This window comes from Oncorhynchus keta, unplaced genomic scaffold (genome assembly GCF_023373465.1).
Source record: "Oncorhynchus keta strain PuntledgeMale-10-30-2019 unplaced genomic scaffold, Oket_V2 Un_contig_25868_pilon_pilon, whole genome shotgun sequence".
NCBI lineage: Eukaryota > Metazoa > Chordata > Actinopteri > Salmoniformes > Salmonidae > Oncorhynchus > Oncorhynchus keta.
In genome coordinates, this window is record NW_026284661.1 from 74,842 (window position 1) to 94,621 (window position 19,780).

Below are 19,780 nucleotides of genomic sequence, written 5' to 3' on the forward strand. Positions count from 1 at the left end.
TGTAGACCAAACGCGTGCATTTGACATCACAGGCATCCTTCTCCAGACGGTGGTCGCACACAGACACAAAGGCTTATTGTGTACAACAAATTCAGCGCTTTAGAGTAGCGGTGTGTAGATACGTGGTAGGGGGCAGCGATTAGTGTTCAGTAAGACATTCTTATGCCGATTGGTGCAAGAGAGAGAGAGCTTTACATAATTACGTGCATGCTTTTTCACGTGAAATGCTCCGTTAGAAGCGAGTTCCGTTAGGTTAGAGGCACATCTTTAAGCGAGCGGACAGTAACGAGTAAGTAGGTCAGGGATATTTGCACTTTATTTGTATGAAAAATCGCATTCAAGATGGTGTCTTCCCACCCTTTACCGAATGGCTTCTCTGAAATTGATGTGTTCTCTTTAGGATCTTGTCTACTCGTTGAGGGTGAGTGTCACGTTTTCTGATGGAATTCTGTCATAAATGCGGTAACTGCAGTATGCTATGTTAGATCTGATGCTCCTTGGTCAGGAAGTGGTGGCCTGTTATGCTCTTAAACGGTGCCGGCAGTGTTATGTGACTTGATACAATATAGATGAAGTGCTGATGTTGGCCAGGAAATCACATGATATATTCTAGAATGTCACCTTCAATAGTTGGGAATAACAGGACATTATTGTTTAGAAGCACTTAAAAAGAAAACGTGCCTGCTTTCATTTTTCAGGTAATTTGCGGCTTGGTTATGCGCACTGTAGCCAAGTACCTCAACTCCGTGGATAATTTCATCCACGGAGTTGAGGATTTGAGCACAGACTGAAGTTGTTTTAAATTAGCCTCCTACTCCTTCCAGTCACTGCAGTGAATACTTGATCATGTAAATTATTAAACCCTTACATGCTGACCACACCAATGCGAGCTTTGCAAAAATAGGCGCTCTGTGTTGACTGTTTTATATGTGGATTAATAGAAGATAGTAGTTAATAGTAGAGGACCTTGTGCATTTCAGGTAAAATAACATTTATATCCCAGGCCAAATTAGCTAGCAACAGCAAGTTAGCTAAATAGAACAAATAAGCTGGCTAGCTAAATGTACATACATGTTTAATGCTTTTAAACCTGTACCCATACCCAAATTAATATAATTGGTAGAGAGTATGTTTTGATATTTCAACGTGCGTGTCGTGATCGCATTTGGTGTGGGGGGACAAAATCAATTTGCGCACGCCTGGTTTCGGTATGGTGTTACTGTGTACCAATGTTTGTCCTCTGTTGTTGCCATACTTTTTAATCAAACATTATCCAAATGTGACTTGTTTCAGGAAAGATGGCTTATGTCACTACAACACAGCAGAGGGAATTGAAAGTAAATCAAAATGTGTTTTTCTCACATGGAACTGCCTTCATTCTCAGAACAAGAATAGGCTGACGAGTTTCAGAAGAAAGTTATTTGTTTCTGGCCATTTGGAGCCTGTAATCGAACCCACAAATGCTGATGCTCCAGATACCCAACTAGTCTTAAGAAGGCCCGCTTTCTTGCTTCTCTAATCAGAACAGTTTTCAGCTGTGCTAACATAATTGCAGAGGGGTAGCCTACATCGTCTAATTCTCTGTATGGTAATAATTACTTTTATTTTGTAAAGGGGTTTCTTGCATCATACAGCACAATACAATGCAATTTACAGTCACCTATTTGGCTCATTGTGTTACAGACCAAGTAAAAATGTTTTTTTTTTAATGTAAAAAAGTCTCATGCAATGAACACGTCATAAAGCCTATCTCCTAGAAATCAAAAGCTATTTCCATGTGAAAATGTTATTGGATTTACTCCATTGGTTTTGTTAGTGGGTCTACATTATGCTCAAATAGCCACAATAGCCCATTGGCTACTGCCTAAAACTGTAACAGTACAGCCTCAGTGTTCACTGTAAAAAAAACAAACATTAGAGGGAACATGGACTCTACTTTTATCAAATGCACAGTACCAGTCAAAAGTTGACGACTCATTCAAGGGTTGTTCTTTATTTGTACTATTTTCTACATTGTAGAATAATACAGAATACATCACAACTATGAAATAACACACATGAAATCATGTAGGATGAAAAAAAGTGTTAAACAAATCAAAATATATTTTATTTATTTCAATGTAGCCACCCTTTGCCTTGATGACAGCTTTGTGCACTCTTGACATTCTCTCAACCAGCTTCATCTGGAATGCTTTTCCAACAGTCTTGAAGGAGTTCCGACATATGCTGAGCAGAGCACCTGTTGGCTGCTTTTCCTTCATTCTGGCGTCCAAATCATCCCAAACCATCTCAATTGGGTTGTGGTCGGGTGATTGTAGAGGCCAGTTCATCTGATGAAGCACTCCATCACTCTCCTTCTTGGTCAAATAGCCCTTACACAGCCTGGAGGTGTGTTGGGTCATTCTCCTGTTGAAAAACAAATGATAGTCCCACTAAGCCCAAACCATATGGGATGGTGTATCACTGTAGAATACTGTGGCAGCCATGCTGGTTAAGTGTGCCTTGAATTCTAAATTAATCACAGACGGTGTCACCAGCAAAGCGCCATCACACCTCCTCTTTCATGCTTCACGGTGGGAACCACACATGCAGAGATTATTACATTTACATTTACATTTAAGTCATTTAGCAGACGCTCTTATCCAGAGCGACTTACAAATTGGTGCATACACCTTATGACAACCAGTGGAACAGCCACATGCATCTAAATCTTGTTGGGGGGGTGAGAAGGATTACTTACCCTTACTTACCCTATCCTAGGTATTCCTTGAAGAGGTGGGGTTTCAGGTGTCTCCGGAAGGTGGTGATTGACTCCGCTGTCCTGGCGTCGTGAGGGAGTTTGTTCCACCATTGGGGGCCAGAGCAGCGAACAGTTTTGACTGGGCTGAGCGGGAACTGTACTTCCTCAGTGGTAGGGAGGCGAGCAGGCCAGAGGTGGATGAACGCAGTGCCCTTGTTTGGGTGTAGGGCCTGATCAGAGCCTGGAGGTACTGAGGTGCCGTTCCCCTCACAGCTCCGTAGGCGAGCACCATGGTCTTGTAGCGGATGCGAGCTTCAACTGGAAGCCAGTGGAGAGAGCGGAGGAGCGGGGTGACGTGGAGAGAACTTGGGAAGGTTGAACACCAGACGGGCTGCGGCGTTCTGGATGAGTTGTAGGGGTTTAATGGCACAGGCAGGGAGCCCAGCCAACAGCGAGTTGCAGTAATCAAGACGGGAGATGACAAGTGCCTGGATTAGGACCTGCGCCGCTTCCTGTGTGAGGCAGGGTCGTACTCTGCGGATGTTGTAGAGCATGAACCTACAGGAACGGGACACCGCCTTGATGTTAGTTGAGAACATCAGGGTGTTGTCCAGGATCACGCCAAGGTTCTTAGCGCTCTGGGAGGAGGACACAATGGAGTTGTCAACCGTGATGGCGAGATCATGGAACGGGCAGTCCTTCCCCGGGAGGAAGAGGAGCTCCGTCTTGCTGAGGTTCAGCTTGAGGTGGTGATCCGTCATCCACACTGATATGTCTGCCAGACATGCAGAGATGCGATTCGCCACCTGGTCATCAGAAGGGGGAAAGGAGAAGATTAATTGTGTGTCGTCTGCATAGCAATGATAGGAGAGACCATGTGAGGTTATGACAGAGCCAAGTGACTTGGTGTATAGCGAGAATAAGAGAGGGCCTAGAACAGAGCCCTGGGGACACCAGTGGTGAGAGCGCGTGGTGAGGAGACAGATTCTCGCCACGCCACCTGGTAGGAGCGACCTGTCAGGTAGGACGCAATCCAAGCGTGGGCCGCGCCGGAGATGCCCAACTCGGAGAGGGTGGAGAGGAGGATCTGATGGTTCACAGTATCGAAGGCAGCCGATAGGTCTAGAAGGATGAGAGCAGAGGAGAGAGAGTTAGCTTTAGCAGTGCGGAGCGCCTCCGTGATACAGAGAAGAGCAGTCTCAGTTGAATGACTAGTCTTGAAACCTGACTGATTTGGATCAAGAAGGTCATTCTGAGAGAGATAGCGGTAGAGCTGGCCAAGAACGGCACGCTCAAGAGTTTTGGAGAGAAAAGAGAGAAGGGATACTGGTCTGTAGTTGTTGACATCGGAGGGATCGAGTGTAGGTTTTTTCAGAAGGGGTGCAACTCTCGCTCTCTTGAAGACGGGAGGGACGTAGCCAGCGGTCAGGGATGAGTTGATGAGCGAGGTGAGGTAAGGGAGAAGGTCTCCGGAAATGGTCTGGAGAAGAGAGGAGGGGATAGGGTCAAGCGGGCAGGTTGTTGGGCGGCCGGCCGTCACAAGACGCGAGATTTCATCTGGAGAGAGAGGGAGAAAGAGGTCAGAGCATAGGGTAGGGCAGTGTGAGCAGAACCAGCGGTGTCGTTTGACTTAGCAAACGAGGATCGGATGTCATCGACCTTCTTTTCAAAATGGTTGACGAAGTCATCTGCAGAGAGGGAGGAGGGAGGGGGGAGGATTCAGGAGGGAGGAGAAGGTGGCAAAGAGCTTCCTAGGGTTAGAGGCAGATGCTTGGAATTTAGAATGGTAGAAAGTGGCTTTAGCAGCAGAGACAGAGGAGGAAAATGTAGAGAGGAGGGAGTGAAAGGATGCCAGGTCCGCAGGGAGGCGAGTTTTCCTCCATTTCCGCTCGGCTGCCCGGAGCCCTGTTCTGTGAGCTCGCAATGAGTCGTCGAGCCACGGAGCGGGAGGGGAGGACCGAGCCGGCCTGGAGGATAGGGGACATAGGGAGTCAAAGGATGCAGTAAGGGAGGAGAGGAGGGTTGAGGAGGCAGAATCAGGAGATAGGTTGGAGAAAGTTTGAGCAGAGGGAAGAGAAGATAGGATGGAAGAGGAGAGAGTAGCGGGGGAGAGAGAGCGAAGGTTGGGACGGCGCGATACCATCCGAGTAGGGGCAGTGTGGGAAGTGTTGGATGAGAGCGAGAGGGAAAAGGATACAAGGTAGTGGTCGGAGACTTGGAGGGAGTTGCAATGAGGTTAGTGGAAGAACAGCATCTAGTAAAGATGAGGTCAAGCGTATTGCCTGCCTTGTGAGTAGGGGGAGGGTGAGAGGGTGAGGTCAAAAGAGGAGAGGAGTGGAAAGAAGGAGGCAGAGAGGAATGAGTCAAAGGTAGACGTGGGGAGGTTAAAGTCGCCCAGAACTGTGAGAGGTGAGCCGTCCTCAGGAAAGGAGCTTATCAAGGCATCAAGCTCATTGATGAACTCTCCGAGGGAACCTGGAGGGCGATAAATGATAAGGATGTTAAGCTTGAAAGGGCTGGTAACTGTGACAGCATGGAATTCAAAGGAGGCAATAGACAGATAAGGGGGGTAAGGGGAGAAAGAGAGAAAGACCACTTGGGAGAGATGAGGATCCCGGTGCCACCACCCCGCTGACCAGAAGCTCTCGGGGTGTGCGAGAACACGTGGGCGGACGAGGAGAGAGCAGTAGGAGTAGCAGTGTTATCTGTGGTGATCCATGTTTCCGTCAGTGCCAAGAAGTCAAGGGACTGGAGGGAGGCATAGGCTGAGATGAACTCTGCCTTGTTGGCTGCAGATTGGCAGTTCCAGAGGCTACCAGAGACCTGGAACTCCACGTGGGTCGTACGCGCTGGGACCACCAGGTTAGGGTGGTCGCGGCCACGCGGTGTGGAGCGTTTGTATGGTCTGTGCAGAGAGGAGAGAACAGGGATAGACAGACACATAGTTGACAGGCTACAGAAAAGGCTACGCTAATGCAAGGAAATTGAATGACAAGCGGACTACACGTCTCGAATGTTCAGAAAGTTAAGCTTACGTAGCAAGAATCTTATTGACTAAAATGATTAAAATGATACAGTACTGCTAAAGTAGGCTAGCTGGCAGTAGCTGCGTTGTTGACACTACACTAATCAAGTCGTTCCGTTGAGTGTAATAATTCTACAGTGCTGCTATTCGGGGGCTAGCTGGCTAGCTAGCAGTGTTGTTTACGTTACGTTGAGTTAAAAGAACGACAATAGCTGGCTAGCTAACCTAGGGAATCGGTCTAGACTACACAATTATCTTTGAAACAAAGACGGCTATGTAGCTAGCTACGATCAAACAAATCAAACCGTTGTACTGTAATGAAATGAAATGAAATGAAAATGTGAAACTACCTGACCGGGTTGTTGAATTCAAAACAGTAGACGTTGGCTAGCTGTTAGCAGTTAGCTGTTGGCTAGCTAGCAGAGTCTCCTACGTTAAGGACGACAAATAGCTGGCTAGCGAACCTCAGTGAATTAAGATAATCACTCCAAGGCTACACACACTAAACTACACAATTATCTTGGAAACAAAGACAGCTATGTAGCTAGCTAACACTGAACTAATCAAGTCGTACAGTTGAGTGAATAGCACTACAGTGATGCTAATCTGTGTGCGTTAGCTAGCTCCTGGGCGAATAGCAGTGAAGGCTACGTTAGGGCGACGAAATACGATAATTATGCAATTATCTCTGATACAAGGACGGCTATGTAGCTAGCTAAGAAGAATTGCTAAGATTAGACAAATCAACCGTTGTACTATAATGAAATGTAATGAAAAAGTTATACAACCTGCAGAGCGAAGTGCGAATGCGACCGCTCGCTCCAACCGGAACCACCTACTCATCGTCTCACAAAGACATCGTGGTTGGAACCAATAATCTCAAATTTGGACTCATCCGAACAAGGATAGATTTCTCCCGGTCTAATGTCCATTGCTTGTGTTTCTTGGCCCAGGCAAGTCTTTTCCTCTTATTGGTGTCCTTTAGTAGTGGTTTCTTTGCAGCAATCTGACCATGAAGGCCTGATTCATGCAGTCTCCTCTGAACAGTTGATGTTGAGATGTGTCTGTTACTTGAACTCTGAAGCATTTATTTGTGCTGCAATTTCTGAGGCTGGTAACCCAAATTAACTTATCCTCTGCAGCAGAATGAACTATGGGTCTTCCATTCCTGTGGCGGTCCTCATGAGAGCCAGTTTCATCATAGCACTTGATGGTTTTTGCGACTGCACTTGAAGAAATGTTCCCGTATTGACTGACCTTCATGTTTTAAAATAATGGACTGTCGTTTCTCTTTGCTTATTTGAGCTGTTCTTGCAATAATATGGACTTGGTCTTTTACCAAATAGCGCCATCTTCTGTATACCACCTCTACTCTGTCACAACACAACTGATTGCCATAAATTAACTTTTAACCAGGCACACCTGTTAATTGAAATGCATTCCAGGTGACTACCTCATGAAGCTGGTTGAGAGAATGCCAAGAGTGTGCAAAGCTGTCATCAGGACAAAGGGTGGCTATTTGAATAGCAAGTATAAAATATATTTAGATTTGTTTAACACTTTTGGTGTTAGTTCATAGTTGTGATGTCTACACTATTGTTCTACAATGTAGAAAATAGTAAAAATAAAGAAAAACCCTTGAATGAGTAGGTGTGTCCAAACTTTTCACTCGTACTGTATGAAACACAATTTCCAAAGTTGCTACAGAAGACCTAATCGAGCCGGTAGTTCACAAATACAACTGCCGACTGTTTCCTCACTGATGTTGCTCTAAGATGGCAACTCAGCACAAATCCACATGTGCCAATTGAATGTCAACAAGGAAACAGTTGATGGTTGTATTTGATTAACAGTTTATTAAAACGTATGGATTTCAGCAAACAAAGGCACGCTACAGAGGACAAACTTAAGGGTTTAAGTATTAAAATTCTGCTCTCAACTCCGTGGCTGAAATCATTTTGGAGTACTTTGCTATGCGCACTGCCGCTGTGTTTATAGCCTTTTCTGATATATGTTCCCTAAAGGTCTTCTGGGATTCTTCCTGAATGCTGTGACAGTCGCTGCTTTCATAAAAGTAAGAGAACTGAGAACCCCCAGCAATTTCCTAGTCTTTAGCTTGGCGTTGGCTGATATGGGCATCTCCGCGAATGCAACCATTGCCGCTTTCTCCAGCTTTCTGAGGTGAGTGCCGTAAAATAACCTACTAATCCTTTCCATCACATAATTTACTTTCTACTCACACTGACTCATTGTTGCAACATTTTCCACTGTGAAATACCATGAATTGAATGGAATATTATATACCAGGGTTCGCACACCGGGGAGGCAGGGTAGCCTAGTGGTTAGAGCATTGGACTAGTAACCGGAAGGTTGCAAGTTCAAATCCCCGAACTGACAAGGTACAAATCTGTCGTTCTGCCCCTGAACAGGCAGTTAACCCACTGCTCCTAGGCTGTCATAAGAATTTGTTGTTAACTGACTTGCCTAGTTAAATAAAGGTCAAATAAAAACTGTCCCGCAGGACAAATTTGGCTCGCAAGTGGTTTTATTTTGCCCCCCCAAGTTGTTTTAATTCAATCAATCAATCACATTTATTTATAAAGCCACATCGTACATCAGCTGATGTCACAAATTGCTGTTCAGAAACCCAGCCTAAAACCCCAAACAGCAAGCAATTAAGGTGTAGAAGCACGGTGGCTAGGAAAAGCTCCCTAGAAAGGCCAGAACCAAGGAAGAAACCTAGAGAGGAACTAGGCTATGAGGGGTGGCCAGTCCACTTCTGGCTGTGCCGGGTGGAGATTGTAACAGAACATGGCCAAGATATTCAAATGTTCATAGATGACCAGCAGGGTCAAATAATAATAATCACAGTGGTTGTCGAGGGTTCATCGGGTCAGCACCTCAGGAGTAAATGTCAGTTGGCTTTTCATAGCCGATCATTCAGTGTATCTCTACCGCTCCTGCTGTCTCTAGAGAGTTGAAACAGCAGGCCTGGAACAGGTAGCACGTCCGGTGAACAGGTCAGGGTTCTATAGCCGCAGGCAGAACAGTTGAAACTGGAGCAGCAGGACGGCCAGGTGGACTGGGGACGGCAAGAAGTCATTAGGCTGGGTAGTCCTGAGGCATGGTCCTAGGGCTCAGGTCCTCTGAGAGAGAGAAAGAGAGAAAAAGAGAGAGAGAATTTCAGGGAGCATACTTACATTCACACAGGACACAAGATAAGACAGAAGAAATACTCCAGATATAACAGACGACTGACCCAAGCCCCCCGACACATAAACTACTGCAGCATAAATACTGGAGGCTGAGACAGGAGGGGTCGGGAGACACTTTGGCCCATCCGACAATACCCCTGGACAGGGCCAAACAATCAGGATATAACCCCACCCACTTTGCCAAAGCACTGCCCCCACACCACTGGAGTTAATTGTTGGACATAGACTTAAAAACACCAGGAATTTAACTCCAAGTGATTTTTATTTAAGAAATCTGTTCCCAAGTTAGCCCACGCATAATAGAGAGACACTTGATCATTTACAAATGTAAGCAAGGTTTGAAATTGTTATGTTTTATTCAAACAATATATCTGTTTTGGCTTCTTGCGGTCAATTTGTAGTCTTCAAAGTATTTGAATTATGTTCTTGGCCCCCCGACTATCCGCTCAATAAAAACTTGGCCCGCAGCTGAATCTAGTTGATGATCCCTGTTCTATACTATTCCTACAATAGTCTATAGTGGAGCAACGCAAAGGAGGTTGTCGCTCTCTCTCGCGCTCTCTGACATATTCCAGTCAATTGGTTCATCAATATCTCTGCGTAGTGTTAGTGTAGGAGATCGATAAGGCCGGGGCAAAGACCAACAGGGTTTAGGGCATACAGTACATGTAACAGACCTCCCGGGGACTGTGCTGTGTAAAGGAGGAGGATTTAGAACTCTGTAATCAGGGGGAGGAACGATGACGTTTCCGTCTAGGTGATTTAGGATGAAAACAGGCACCTTCAAAATGGTTATTAACGGATGACCGAGGTCAATGCAAAAGATCAGAAACAAGTTCTATGCTCTGCCAGTAACCATTGAGCATTGTAAAAGTCATTCACAACCAGCTGACAAATAGACTATGTTAAGGCCTAATGTATTGTCTTTCCTCCTCTTTACTATGTCCTTCTCCAGGTACTGGCCCTATGGCTCTGATGGCTGCCAGACTCATGGCTTCCAGGGTTTCGTGACAGCTCTCGCCAGCATCCACTTCATTGCTGCCATCGCATGGGACAGATACCACCAGTACTGCACAAGTAAGTGGAATGAGTTTCATAGGTCTCTTAAATCTCATACATATCCACATACACTCATCCCCAACAACAAATGCACACTAGATAGGACCATTTTATTTAAGGAGGCAAGTCAGTTAAGAACAAATTCTTATTTATAATAACAGCGTTGGGACAATTGTGCACCACCCTATGGGACTCCCAATCAGGGCCGGATGTGATACAGCCTGGATTCGAACCAGAGACTGTAGTGACGCCTCTTGCACTGAGATGCCATGCCTTAGACTGCTGCGCCACTCAGGAGCCCATAAACTAGTCTTTGGGTGCAGCTGTTCTTTTGGCCTCACAGCATCCCAAGAGGCCATCTGGCCTTCTGCCTTGGAGTCTATTAATCTGTTAGGTTGTCACTCATATGCATGGCTTTAATGACCTCTCACGAATACATAATCTGCAGATTACACTAACACTGACACACTTTCTATTGTGTGTCATGATTCTGTCAAACTATATATCATAGAGCAATAAGAGAGATACAGTACCACAACAACCAGAAGTAATCAGACTTCTGTCAGAGAGAGCTACATTATGTGGCCAGGTCCAGATTGAAATAGGCCCTGGGGCTTTTTAATTTTTTTGTCTACTTGCCTAGAATGAAATAGTCATCATTTAGGCGAATAATATAACTCAATCACTGTTTGCAAAAAATACTTCAATGTATGGCTGAGCGCATATAGTGTAGAGTAGGCATAGGCTATATCAGATACTACACTTTATATCAATCAAATTGATTTATAAAGCCCTTTTTACATCAGCAGATGTCACAAAGTGCTATATACAGAAACCCAGCCTAAAACCCCAAATAGCAAGTAATGCAGATGTAGAAGCATGGTGACTAGGAAAAACTCCCTAGTAAGAAGCCTCGAGAGGAACCAGGCTCTGATGGGTGGCCAGTCCTCTTCTGGCTGTACCAAGTGGAGAAGATGAGTACATGGCCATTTAAGGCCAGATTGTTCTTCAAGATGTTCAAACGAATTTGGATTTTCATAGCCAAGCATTCAGAGGTCGAGATATCAGGTTCGGGACAAGTTAGCACGTCCGGTGAACAGGTCAGAACAGTTGAAACTGGAGCAGCAGCACAACCAGGTGGATTGGGGAACGCCAGGAGTCATCAGGCCAGGTAGTCCTGAGACATGATCCTGGTGCTCAAGTTCTCCCAGACGGGAGAGAGAGAATTGAGGGAGCATACTTACATTTACACAGGACACCAGATAAGACAGGAGAATTACACCAGATATTACAGTCTGACCCTAGCTCCTGGCACATAGACTATTGCAGCATAGATACTGGAGACAGAGACATGGGTGGGTCCGGGGACACTGTGGCCCCGTCCAACGATACCCCCGGACAGGGCAAACCAGGCAGGATATTTTTTATATTTATTTCACCTTTATTTAACTAGGCAAGTCAGTTAAGAAAAAAATATTATTTTCAATGACAGCCTAGGAACAGTGTTCAGGGGCAGAACGACAGATTTGTACCTTCTCAGCTCGGGGGTTTGAACTTCCAACATTCCGCCTACTAGTCCAATGCTCTAACCACAAGGCTACCCTGCCGCCCCATATAAGATGGCAGATGTTTTACATGCCCCCAGCTGATTGTGTTTTTTGTTCGCTTATTTGCCTAGGTTGTATCTTATTTTGTATCTTATTTTGTATATAATATAATCTTGCCGTTACCGTCTCTTATGACCGAAAATAACAGGACTGAGATTACTCACAATGGACTAAGGCCCCTCAGGGGTGCGTGCTCAGTCCTCCTGTACTCCCTGTTCACTCATGACTGCATGACCAGTTACGACTCCAACACCATCATTAAGTTTGCAGATGATACAACAGTGGACAACGTCGAGACAGCCTATAGGGAGGAGGTCAGAGACCTGGTCGTGTGGTGCCAGAACAACAACCTCTCCCTCAACGTGATCAAGACAAAGTAGATGATTGTGGATTACAGGAAAAAGAGGCCCGAGCACACCCCCATTCTCATCGACGGGGCTGCAGTGGAGCAGATTGAAAGCTTTAAGTTCCTTGGTGTCCACATCACCAACAAACTAACATGGTCCAAGAACACCAAGACAGCCATGAAGAGGGCAAAACCTATTCACCCTCAGGAGACTGAAAATATTTGGCATGGGTCCTCAGATCCTCAAAAGGTTCTACAGCTGCACCATCGAGAGCATCCTGAGTGTTTTACATCACTGACTGTTATTATGGCAACTGCTCGATGTCCAAGGCACTACAGAGGGTAGCGCGAACCGCCCAGTACATCACTGGGGCCAAGCCTCCTGCCATTCAGGACCTCTAAAAATTGTCAAAGACTCCAGCCACCCTTGTCATAAACTGTTCTCTCTGCAATCGCACTTCCAAGAGGATTTCTAAACCGCTTCTACCCCCAAGCCATAAGACTCCTGAACTTCTAGTCAAAAATGTACATTAGCCTAATACATTTAAACTGAGTTTTTCCTGACATTTAATCCTAGTAAAAATTCCCTGTCTTAGGTCAGTTAAGATCAGCACTTTATTTTAAGAATGTGAAATGTCAGAATAATAGTAGAGAGAATAATTTATTTCAGCTTTTATTTCTTTTATCACATTCCCAGTAGGTCAGAAGTTTACATACACTCAATTAGCATTTGGTAGCATTGCCTTTAAATTGTTTAACTTGGGTCAAATGTTTTTTGTAGCCTTCCACAAACGTCCCACAATAAATTGGTTGAATTTTGGCCCATTCCTCCTGACAGAGCTGGTGTAACTGAGTCAGGTTTGTAGGCCTCCTTGCTTGCACACACTTTTTCAGTTCTGCCCACATATTTTCTATAGGATTGAGGTCAGGGCTTTGTGATGGCCACTCCAATACCTTGACTTTGTTGTCCTTAAGCCATTTTGCCACAACTTTGGAAGTATGCTTGGGGTCATTTTCCATTTGGAAGACCCATTTGCGACCAAGCTTTAACTTCTTGACTGATGTCTTGAGATGTTGCTTCAATATATCCACATAATATTCCTTCATAATGCCATCTATTTTGTGAAGTGCACCAGTCCCTACTGCAGCAAAGCACCCCCAGAACATGATGCTGCCACCCACGTGTTTCACGGTTGGGATGGTGTTCTTTGGCTTGCAAGCCTCCCCCTTTTTCCTCCAAACATAACGATGGTCATTATGGCCAAACAGTTCTATTTTTGTTTCATCAGACCAGAGGACATTTCTCTAAAAAGTACAATCTTTGTCCCCATGTGCATTTGCAATCCGTATTCTGTCTTTTTTTTATGGCGGTTTTGGAGCAATGGCTTCGTCCTTGCTGAGCGGCCTTTCAGGTTATGTTGATATAGGACTTGTTTTACTGTGGTTATAGATACTTTTGTACCTGTTTCCTCCAGCATCTTCTAAAGGTCCTTTGCTGTTGTTCTGGGATTGATTTGCACTTTTTGCACCAAAAATATGTTAATCTCAATGGAGACAGAACGCGTCTCCTTCCTGAGCGGTATGACTTGCGTACTATTATTTTTACAGATGAACGTGGTACCTTCAGGCGTTTGGAAATTGCTCGCAAGGATGAACCAGACTTGTGGAGGTCTACAACTGAAATCTTGGCTGATTTCTTTTAATTTTCTCATGATGTCAAGCAAAGAAGCAATGCGTTTGAAGTACACCTCCAATTGACTCAAATGATTAGCCTATCAGAATATTCCAAAGCAATTACATAATTATGTGGAATTTTCCAAGTTGTTTAAAGGCACTGTCAACTTAGTGTATGTAAACGTCTGACCCACTGGAATTGTGATAGAGTGAATTATAAGTGAAATAATATGCCTGTAAACAATTGTGGAAACATTACTTGTGTCTTGCACACAGTAGATCTCCTAACCAGCTTTCCAAAACGGTTGTTTGTTATTTTAAGAGGTTTTTTAAAGTAATGATGGACTGTCATTTCTCTTTGCCTATTTGAGCTTGCCATAATATAGACTTGGCTTTTACACAACTGATTGACTCAAATGCATTAAGAAGGAAAGTGTCACATCTACTCCTGCCAAAACCCCTACTGGTCATCCGGTGTCTGCTTGACTTGCAGCCATTTCCCCAGTACACTCTCTCTCTCTCTCCCTCCCTTTCTGTTTGTGTGTGATTGTGGGCTTGAGTCAGAGCAGATCCCTATCAGCTGCAACTCGTTCCGTTATCAAGACCTCTACAAATATTCAGTTCGGCCACTTCCACTCTGCCAGATCGTATTCTCTGCTCAGTCAGTTTATGCTTCTAGCCATTATTATTATTCAAGATCCAGTTACCTTGCTGTACCTGTTTCCCTGCTTGACGTTGTTTATCCTCTCACTGCAGTTTTGCTGCTCTGACTTTGGCTCCTGTCTCCTGTTCCACATCTCACCACCCTGCTACCCTGTTCTGGACTCACCACCGGACCTGTCCCAACCCAGCACACTCCAACTTCAGCCTCCACATCTGGTTTCCTACAACTCATCCAAGCTTCCCCGGATCTGCAATCCATATCTCCCTATGTTACAATAAATACCTTTGTTCATTCATTTCTGTTTCCTTCGTCTGAGTCTGCGCTTGGGTTCCCCTGTGCTGCTCCGCTTAACAGTACGATGTGGCCAAGATATGAACCCAGCATACTTGGATACTCTCCACCAAATGCTCATTGGTCAAGGCGCCCTGCTCAGTCAACATGACCAAGCTCTTATAAACCCTTCTGGAGACTATCAATGAGTTTTCATAGAACCTGTCAAACCTTCGCCCAACGCTCACAACCTGTCCCAAGTCCCTCCTCTCCGCCCGGGAGTTTTTTGTTCAACTCCAGAACGCTACGACGGTAATCTCAGAACCTGCAGAGCCTTTTTGGTACAATGTTCACTAGTATTTGGGCAACAGCCCTACGCTTCTGCTAACGAACAGGCCATGATTTTCTTTGATTGGTTGCCTCTGTGGAGCAGCGCTTTCCTGGGCCACTGCTGTGTGTGTTATGCAGGTGAGTGAGGACCCAAAAGCGGTTTAACAGAAACAGAGTCTTTTAATGTTCAAACACAGGGAAAACATAAATCCTCTTCAGATGTATCGGTTGACTAGTCCCCTTCTAGCAGTAGAGGAGAATATCAGGGCTAGCGGCAACTGACTGCAGGTCCCTCCGGGTAGGCGCGGGCCGTAGAGGACAGAGGCACCTGATCAAACGCAGCATCTAATGCAGAGGCAGATTACGACAGGACAGAACAAGGGCGAAGCAAACGAGAATCCGACAAAGACAGAAGCAGAAACAGAGAGAGAAATAGAGACCTAATCAGAGGGAAAAGAGGGAACAGGTGTGAGAGAGTAAACGAGGTCGTTAGAGGAGAATGAGGGACAGCTGGGAGAAGGAAAGGGACCATAGAGAAAGAGAGAGATAGAGGGAGAGAAGGTAACCTAAAACGACCAGCAGGGGGAAACGAAGAGAAGAGAAACAACAGGAACAAGACATAACATGACAATACATGACAGTGTGGGAGAGACAGTCACCCATTTGCTTCTCCTATAGAAGATTCACAGAGGAGATGAGGAAAGTTTTCAACCACCCGGTTTGCGGAAAGGACGCTGCTAAACGACTCCTGTGCCTGTCAGGATTTGGCCAGGATTGTTCAGGTTTTGGTCACTAGATGCCTCATTGTGCTTTTTTGACCCTTTTGTTTTTCCCTTGTTCTAGTTATTAGTTGCACCTGTGCCTCATTTCCCTTGGATGTATTTAAACCCTTAGTGTTCCTCAGTTCTTTGCTCTGTGTTTGTATGTTAGCACCCAGCCCCAGCCAAGCTGTGAACTTTTGTTGGATTTTCTTGAGGTACTCTGGTTTTGTTCCTGTTTTTTATTTATTATTCTTTTGAGGTTTGTTTTTTCCCTGCTGTTCTTACCACTTTGTGAATTTTCCTTGTGTCTTGGAGGATATACATTTTTTCTCTTGGAATTACTTTTTACGTTGTGGATTTATATTTTTGCCTGAAGATCTTTTCCTTTTTTCTTTATTAAATCACTGTCTCTAGTACTGCTGTGTCTGCCTCATCTCCTGGGTTCTGCCGACTATTAGTGGCTCAGTTTACTAAATGAATTTTTCTCACACCGGAGACCCGAGTTTGTAACCGGGTCCTGACAGAAACACAGAGCCAACAAAATTAACCCAGAGGCAGCCAGTAACCATATTAAACATTAACCTGTTACTCCTACCCCCTACTTTTTCGAACATTCTGTTAAAAATCGCGCAACATTTCAGCGCCCTGCTGCTCATGCCAGGAATATAGTATATGCATATGATTAGTATGTGTGGATAGAAAACACTCAGACGTTTATAAAACTGGTTAAATCACGGCTGTGACTATAACAGAACGTGCGTTTCATCGAAAAGTGCAGGAAAATCTGATCACTGAAAATGGAAAAATATATCCATGCGCGACTTGAACCCATTGATAAAGGTGAACCACATTTAATGGGGCTGAGGTTGCAATACCTACAGCTTCCACACGTTGTCTAGAGTCTTGTCATTTGCCTACTATTTGTTTCTTGGTCAAACAGACGCAAGGCAGCGCAGTTCTTCCTGTCTCCGACCGGATATTTTGGTTGAGATTTACCCGGACACTATTTCCAGATGGACAGCTAAAGAATATACTTCGCCTCGTGATCAATTTGATCGCTTATTAACGTTTACTAATACCTAAAGTTGCATTACAAAAGTATTTCGAAGTGTTTTGTGAAAGTTTATCGTCAACTTTTTTAATAAAAAAAAATGACGTTACATTATAAGACGCTATTTTTTTTCGTTTATCACACAGTCTTCATAGATCTATATCTAGGCTATATATGGACCGATTTAATCGAAAAAAAGACCCAATAGTGATTATGGGACATCTAGGAGTGCCAACAAAGAAGATGGTCAAAGGTAATGAATGTTTTATATTTTATTTGTGCGGTTTGTGTAGCAACGACTATGCTAATTATTTTGTTTACGTCCCCTGCTTGTCTTTTGGGGTGTTACATGCTATCAGATAATAGCTTCTCATGCTTTTGCCGAAAAGCATTTTAAAAATCTGACTAGTTGCCTGGATTCACAACGAGTGTAGCTTTAATTCAATACCCTGCATGTGTATTTTAATGAACGTTTGAGTTTTAACTAGTACTATTAGCATTTAGCGTAGCGCATTTGCATTTCCAGATGTCTAGATGGGACGCCTGCGTGTCAGGTAGGAGCAAGAGGTTCATGAAAATACAAGTGTCTCACATGTATCGAAAGCCTAGAATCTTGCAAATCCAACTGCGTTGTCAGATTTAAAAAAGGATTTACTGCGAAAGAATGCAATGCGATTATCTGAGCATAGAGCCCCATTTTTTTTTTAACCAGCAGGTGTAACAATCATAAACTACAAAATAAATTGTTTACCTTTGACGATCTTCGTCTGTTTGCAATTCCAATGCTCATTGTTACACAATGAATGATCTTTTGTTTGATAAAATCCTTAATTCTTATAGCCTAACACGAAACATTTTGTGAACCGCTTGTGTAGTGAGTTCCGTCTCATTCCATTTTTGACGACACATTACAGGTAAATCACTCACAGAAAACGTGACTTTTCCAGTCATGTTTGGTTTCACTGCAATCAACTGGTTTGTTTGTAACACAATCAAACCAGGCTGTTGTAACACAATCAAACCCACAATCAAACCCACAATCAAACCCACAATCAATCAACACAATCAAACCCGATGGGCCATTTCGCGGGACGTATTGACTGAAAGAAACCGATTTGAAGACAACAAGTAATGACATCATTGTGCACCAATGATTTGCCCGCTGTTTCGTTGATTGACTGTCTTTTAACCCAATGACCACTGATCGTCTTGAAATCTAGCTGGGTAGATAGCCAATGAGCTGAGCTAAACGGCAATACGCCATTTTTATGTGTTGCAAGACCAACCCATGTAGTAAGCTCCTTCTTTCCACTCCTCTCCTCTTTTGACCTCACCCTCTCACCTTCCCCCCCTACTCACAAGGCAGGCAATACGCTCGACCTCATCTTTACTAGATGCTGTTCTTCCACTAACCTCATTGCAACTCCCCTCCAAGTCTCCGACCACTACCGTGTATCCTTTTCCCTCTCGCTCTCATCCAACACTTCCCACACTGCCCCTACTCGGATGGTATCGCGCCGTCCCAACCTTCGCTCTCTCTCCCCCGCTACTCTCTCCTCTTCCATCCTATCATCTCTTCCCTCTGCTCAAACCTTCTCCAACCTATCTCCTGATTCTGCCTCCTCAACCCTCCTCTCCTCCCTTTCTGCATCCTTTGACTCTCTATGCCCCCTATCCTCCAGGCCGGCTCGGTCCTCCCCTCCCGCTCCGTGGCTCGACGACTCATTGCGAGCTCACAGAACAGGGCTCCGGGCAGCCGAGCGGAAATGGAGGAAAACTCGCCTCCCTGCGGACCTGGCATCCTTTCGCTCCCTCCTCTCTACATTTTCCTCTTCTGTCTCTGCTGCTAAAGCCACTTTCTACCACTCTAAATTCCAAGCTTCTGCCTCTAACCCTAGGAAGCTCTTTGCCACCTTCTCCTCCCTCCTGAATCCTCCTCCCCCTCCCCCTCCTCCCTCTCTGCAGATTACTTCGTCAACCATTTTGAAAAGAAGGTCGACGACATCCGATCCTCGTTTGCTAAGTCAAACGACACCGCTGGTTCTGCTCACACTGCCCTACCCTGTGCTCTGACCTCTTTCTCCCCTCTCTCTCCAGATGAAATCTCGCGTCTTGTGACGGCCGGCTGCCCAACAACCTGCCCGCTTGACCCTATCCCCTCCTCTCTTCTCCAGACCATTTCCGGAGACCTTCTCCCTTACCTCACCTTGCTCATCAACTCATCCCTGACCGCTGGCTACGTCCCTTCCGTCTTCAAGAGAGCGAGAGTTGCACCCCTTCTGAAAAAACCTACACTCGATCCCTCCGATGTCAACAACTACAGACCAGTATCCCTTCTTTGTTTTCTCTCCAAAACTCTTGAACGTGCCGTCCTTGGCCAGCTCTCCCGCTATCTCTCTCAGAATGACCTTCTTGATCCAAATCAGTCAGGTTTCAAGACTAGTCATTCAACTGAGACTGCTCTTCTCTGTATCACGGAGGCGCTCCGCACCGCTAAAGCTAACTCTCTCTCCTCTGCTCTCATCCTTCTAGACCTATCGGCTGCCTTCGATACTGTGAACCATCAGATCCTCCTCTCCACCCTCTCCGAGTTGGGCATCTCCGGCGCGGCCCACGCTTGGATTGCGTCCTACCTGACAGGTCGCTCCTACCAGGTGGCGTGGCGAGAATCTGTCTCCTCACCACGCGCTCTCACCACTGGTGTCCCCAGGGCTCTGTTCTAGGCCCTCTCCTATTCTCGCTATACACCAAGTCACTTGGCTCTGTCATAACCTCACATGGTCTCTCCTATCATTGCTATGCAGACGACACACAATTAATCTTCTCCTTTCCCCCTTCTGATGACCAGGTGGCGAATCGCATCTCTGCATGTCTGGCAGACATATCAGTGTGGATGACGGATCACCACCTCAAGCTGAACCTCGGCAAGACGGAGCTGCTCTTCCTCCCGGGGAAGGACTGCCCGTTCCATGATCTCGCCATCACGGTTGACAACTCCATTGTGTCCTCCTCCCAGAGCGCTAAGAACCTTGGCGTGA

At 45.3% G+C, this 19,780-nt stretch overlaps 1 protein-coding gene across 1 annotated transcript in view; it reads left to right on the forward strand.

The window, feature by feature from the left end:
- The window catches only part of LOC118376450 (RPE-retinal G protein-coupled receptor-like), a 30,912-nt gene continuing 11,132 nt past the window's right edge, over positions 1-19,780 (forward strand). The window contains exons 1-3 of the mRNA XM_035763170.2: positions 1-421; positions 7,790-7,946; positions 9,936-10,057. Of these exons, the coding sequence (XP_035619063.1) occupies positions 343-421; positions 7,790-7,946; positions 9,936-10,057 (358 nt within the window). The 5' untranslated portion in view covers positions 1-342. The remainder of the gene's footprint in view (positions 422-7,789; positions 7,947-9,935; positions 10,058-19,780) is intronic.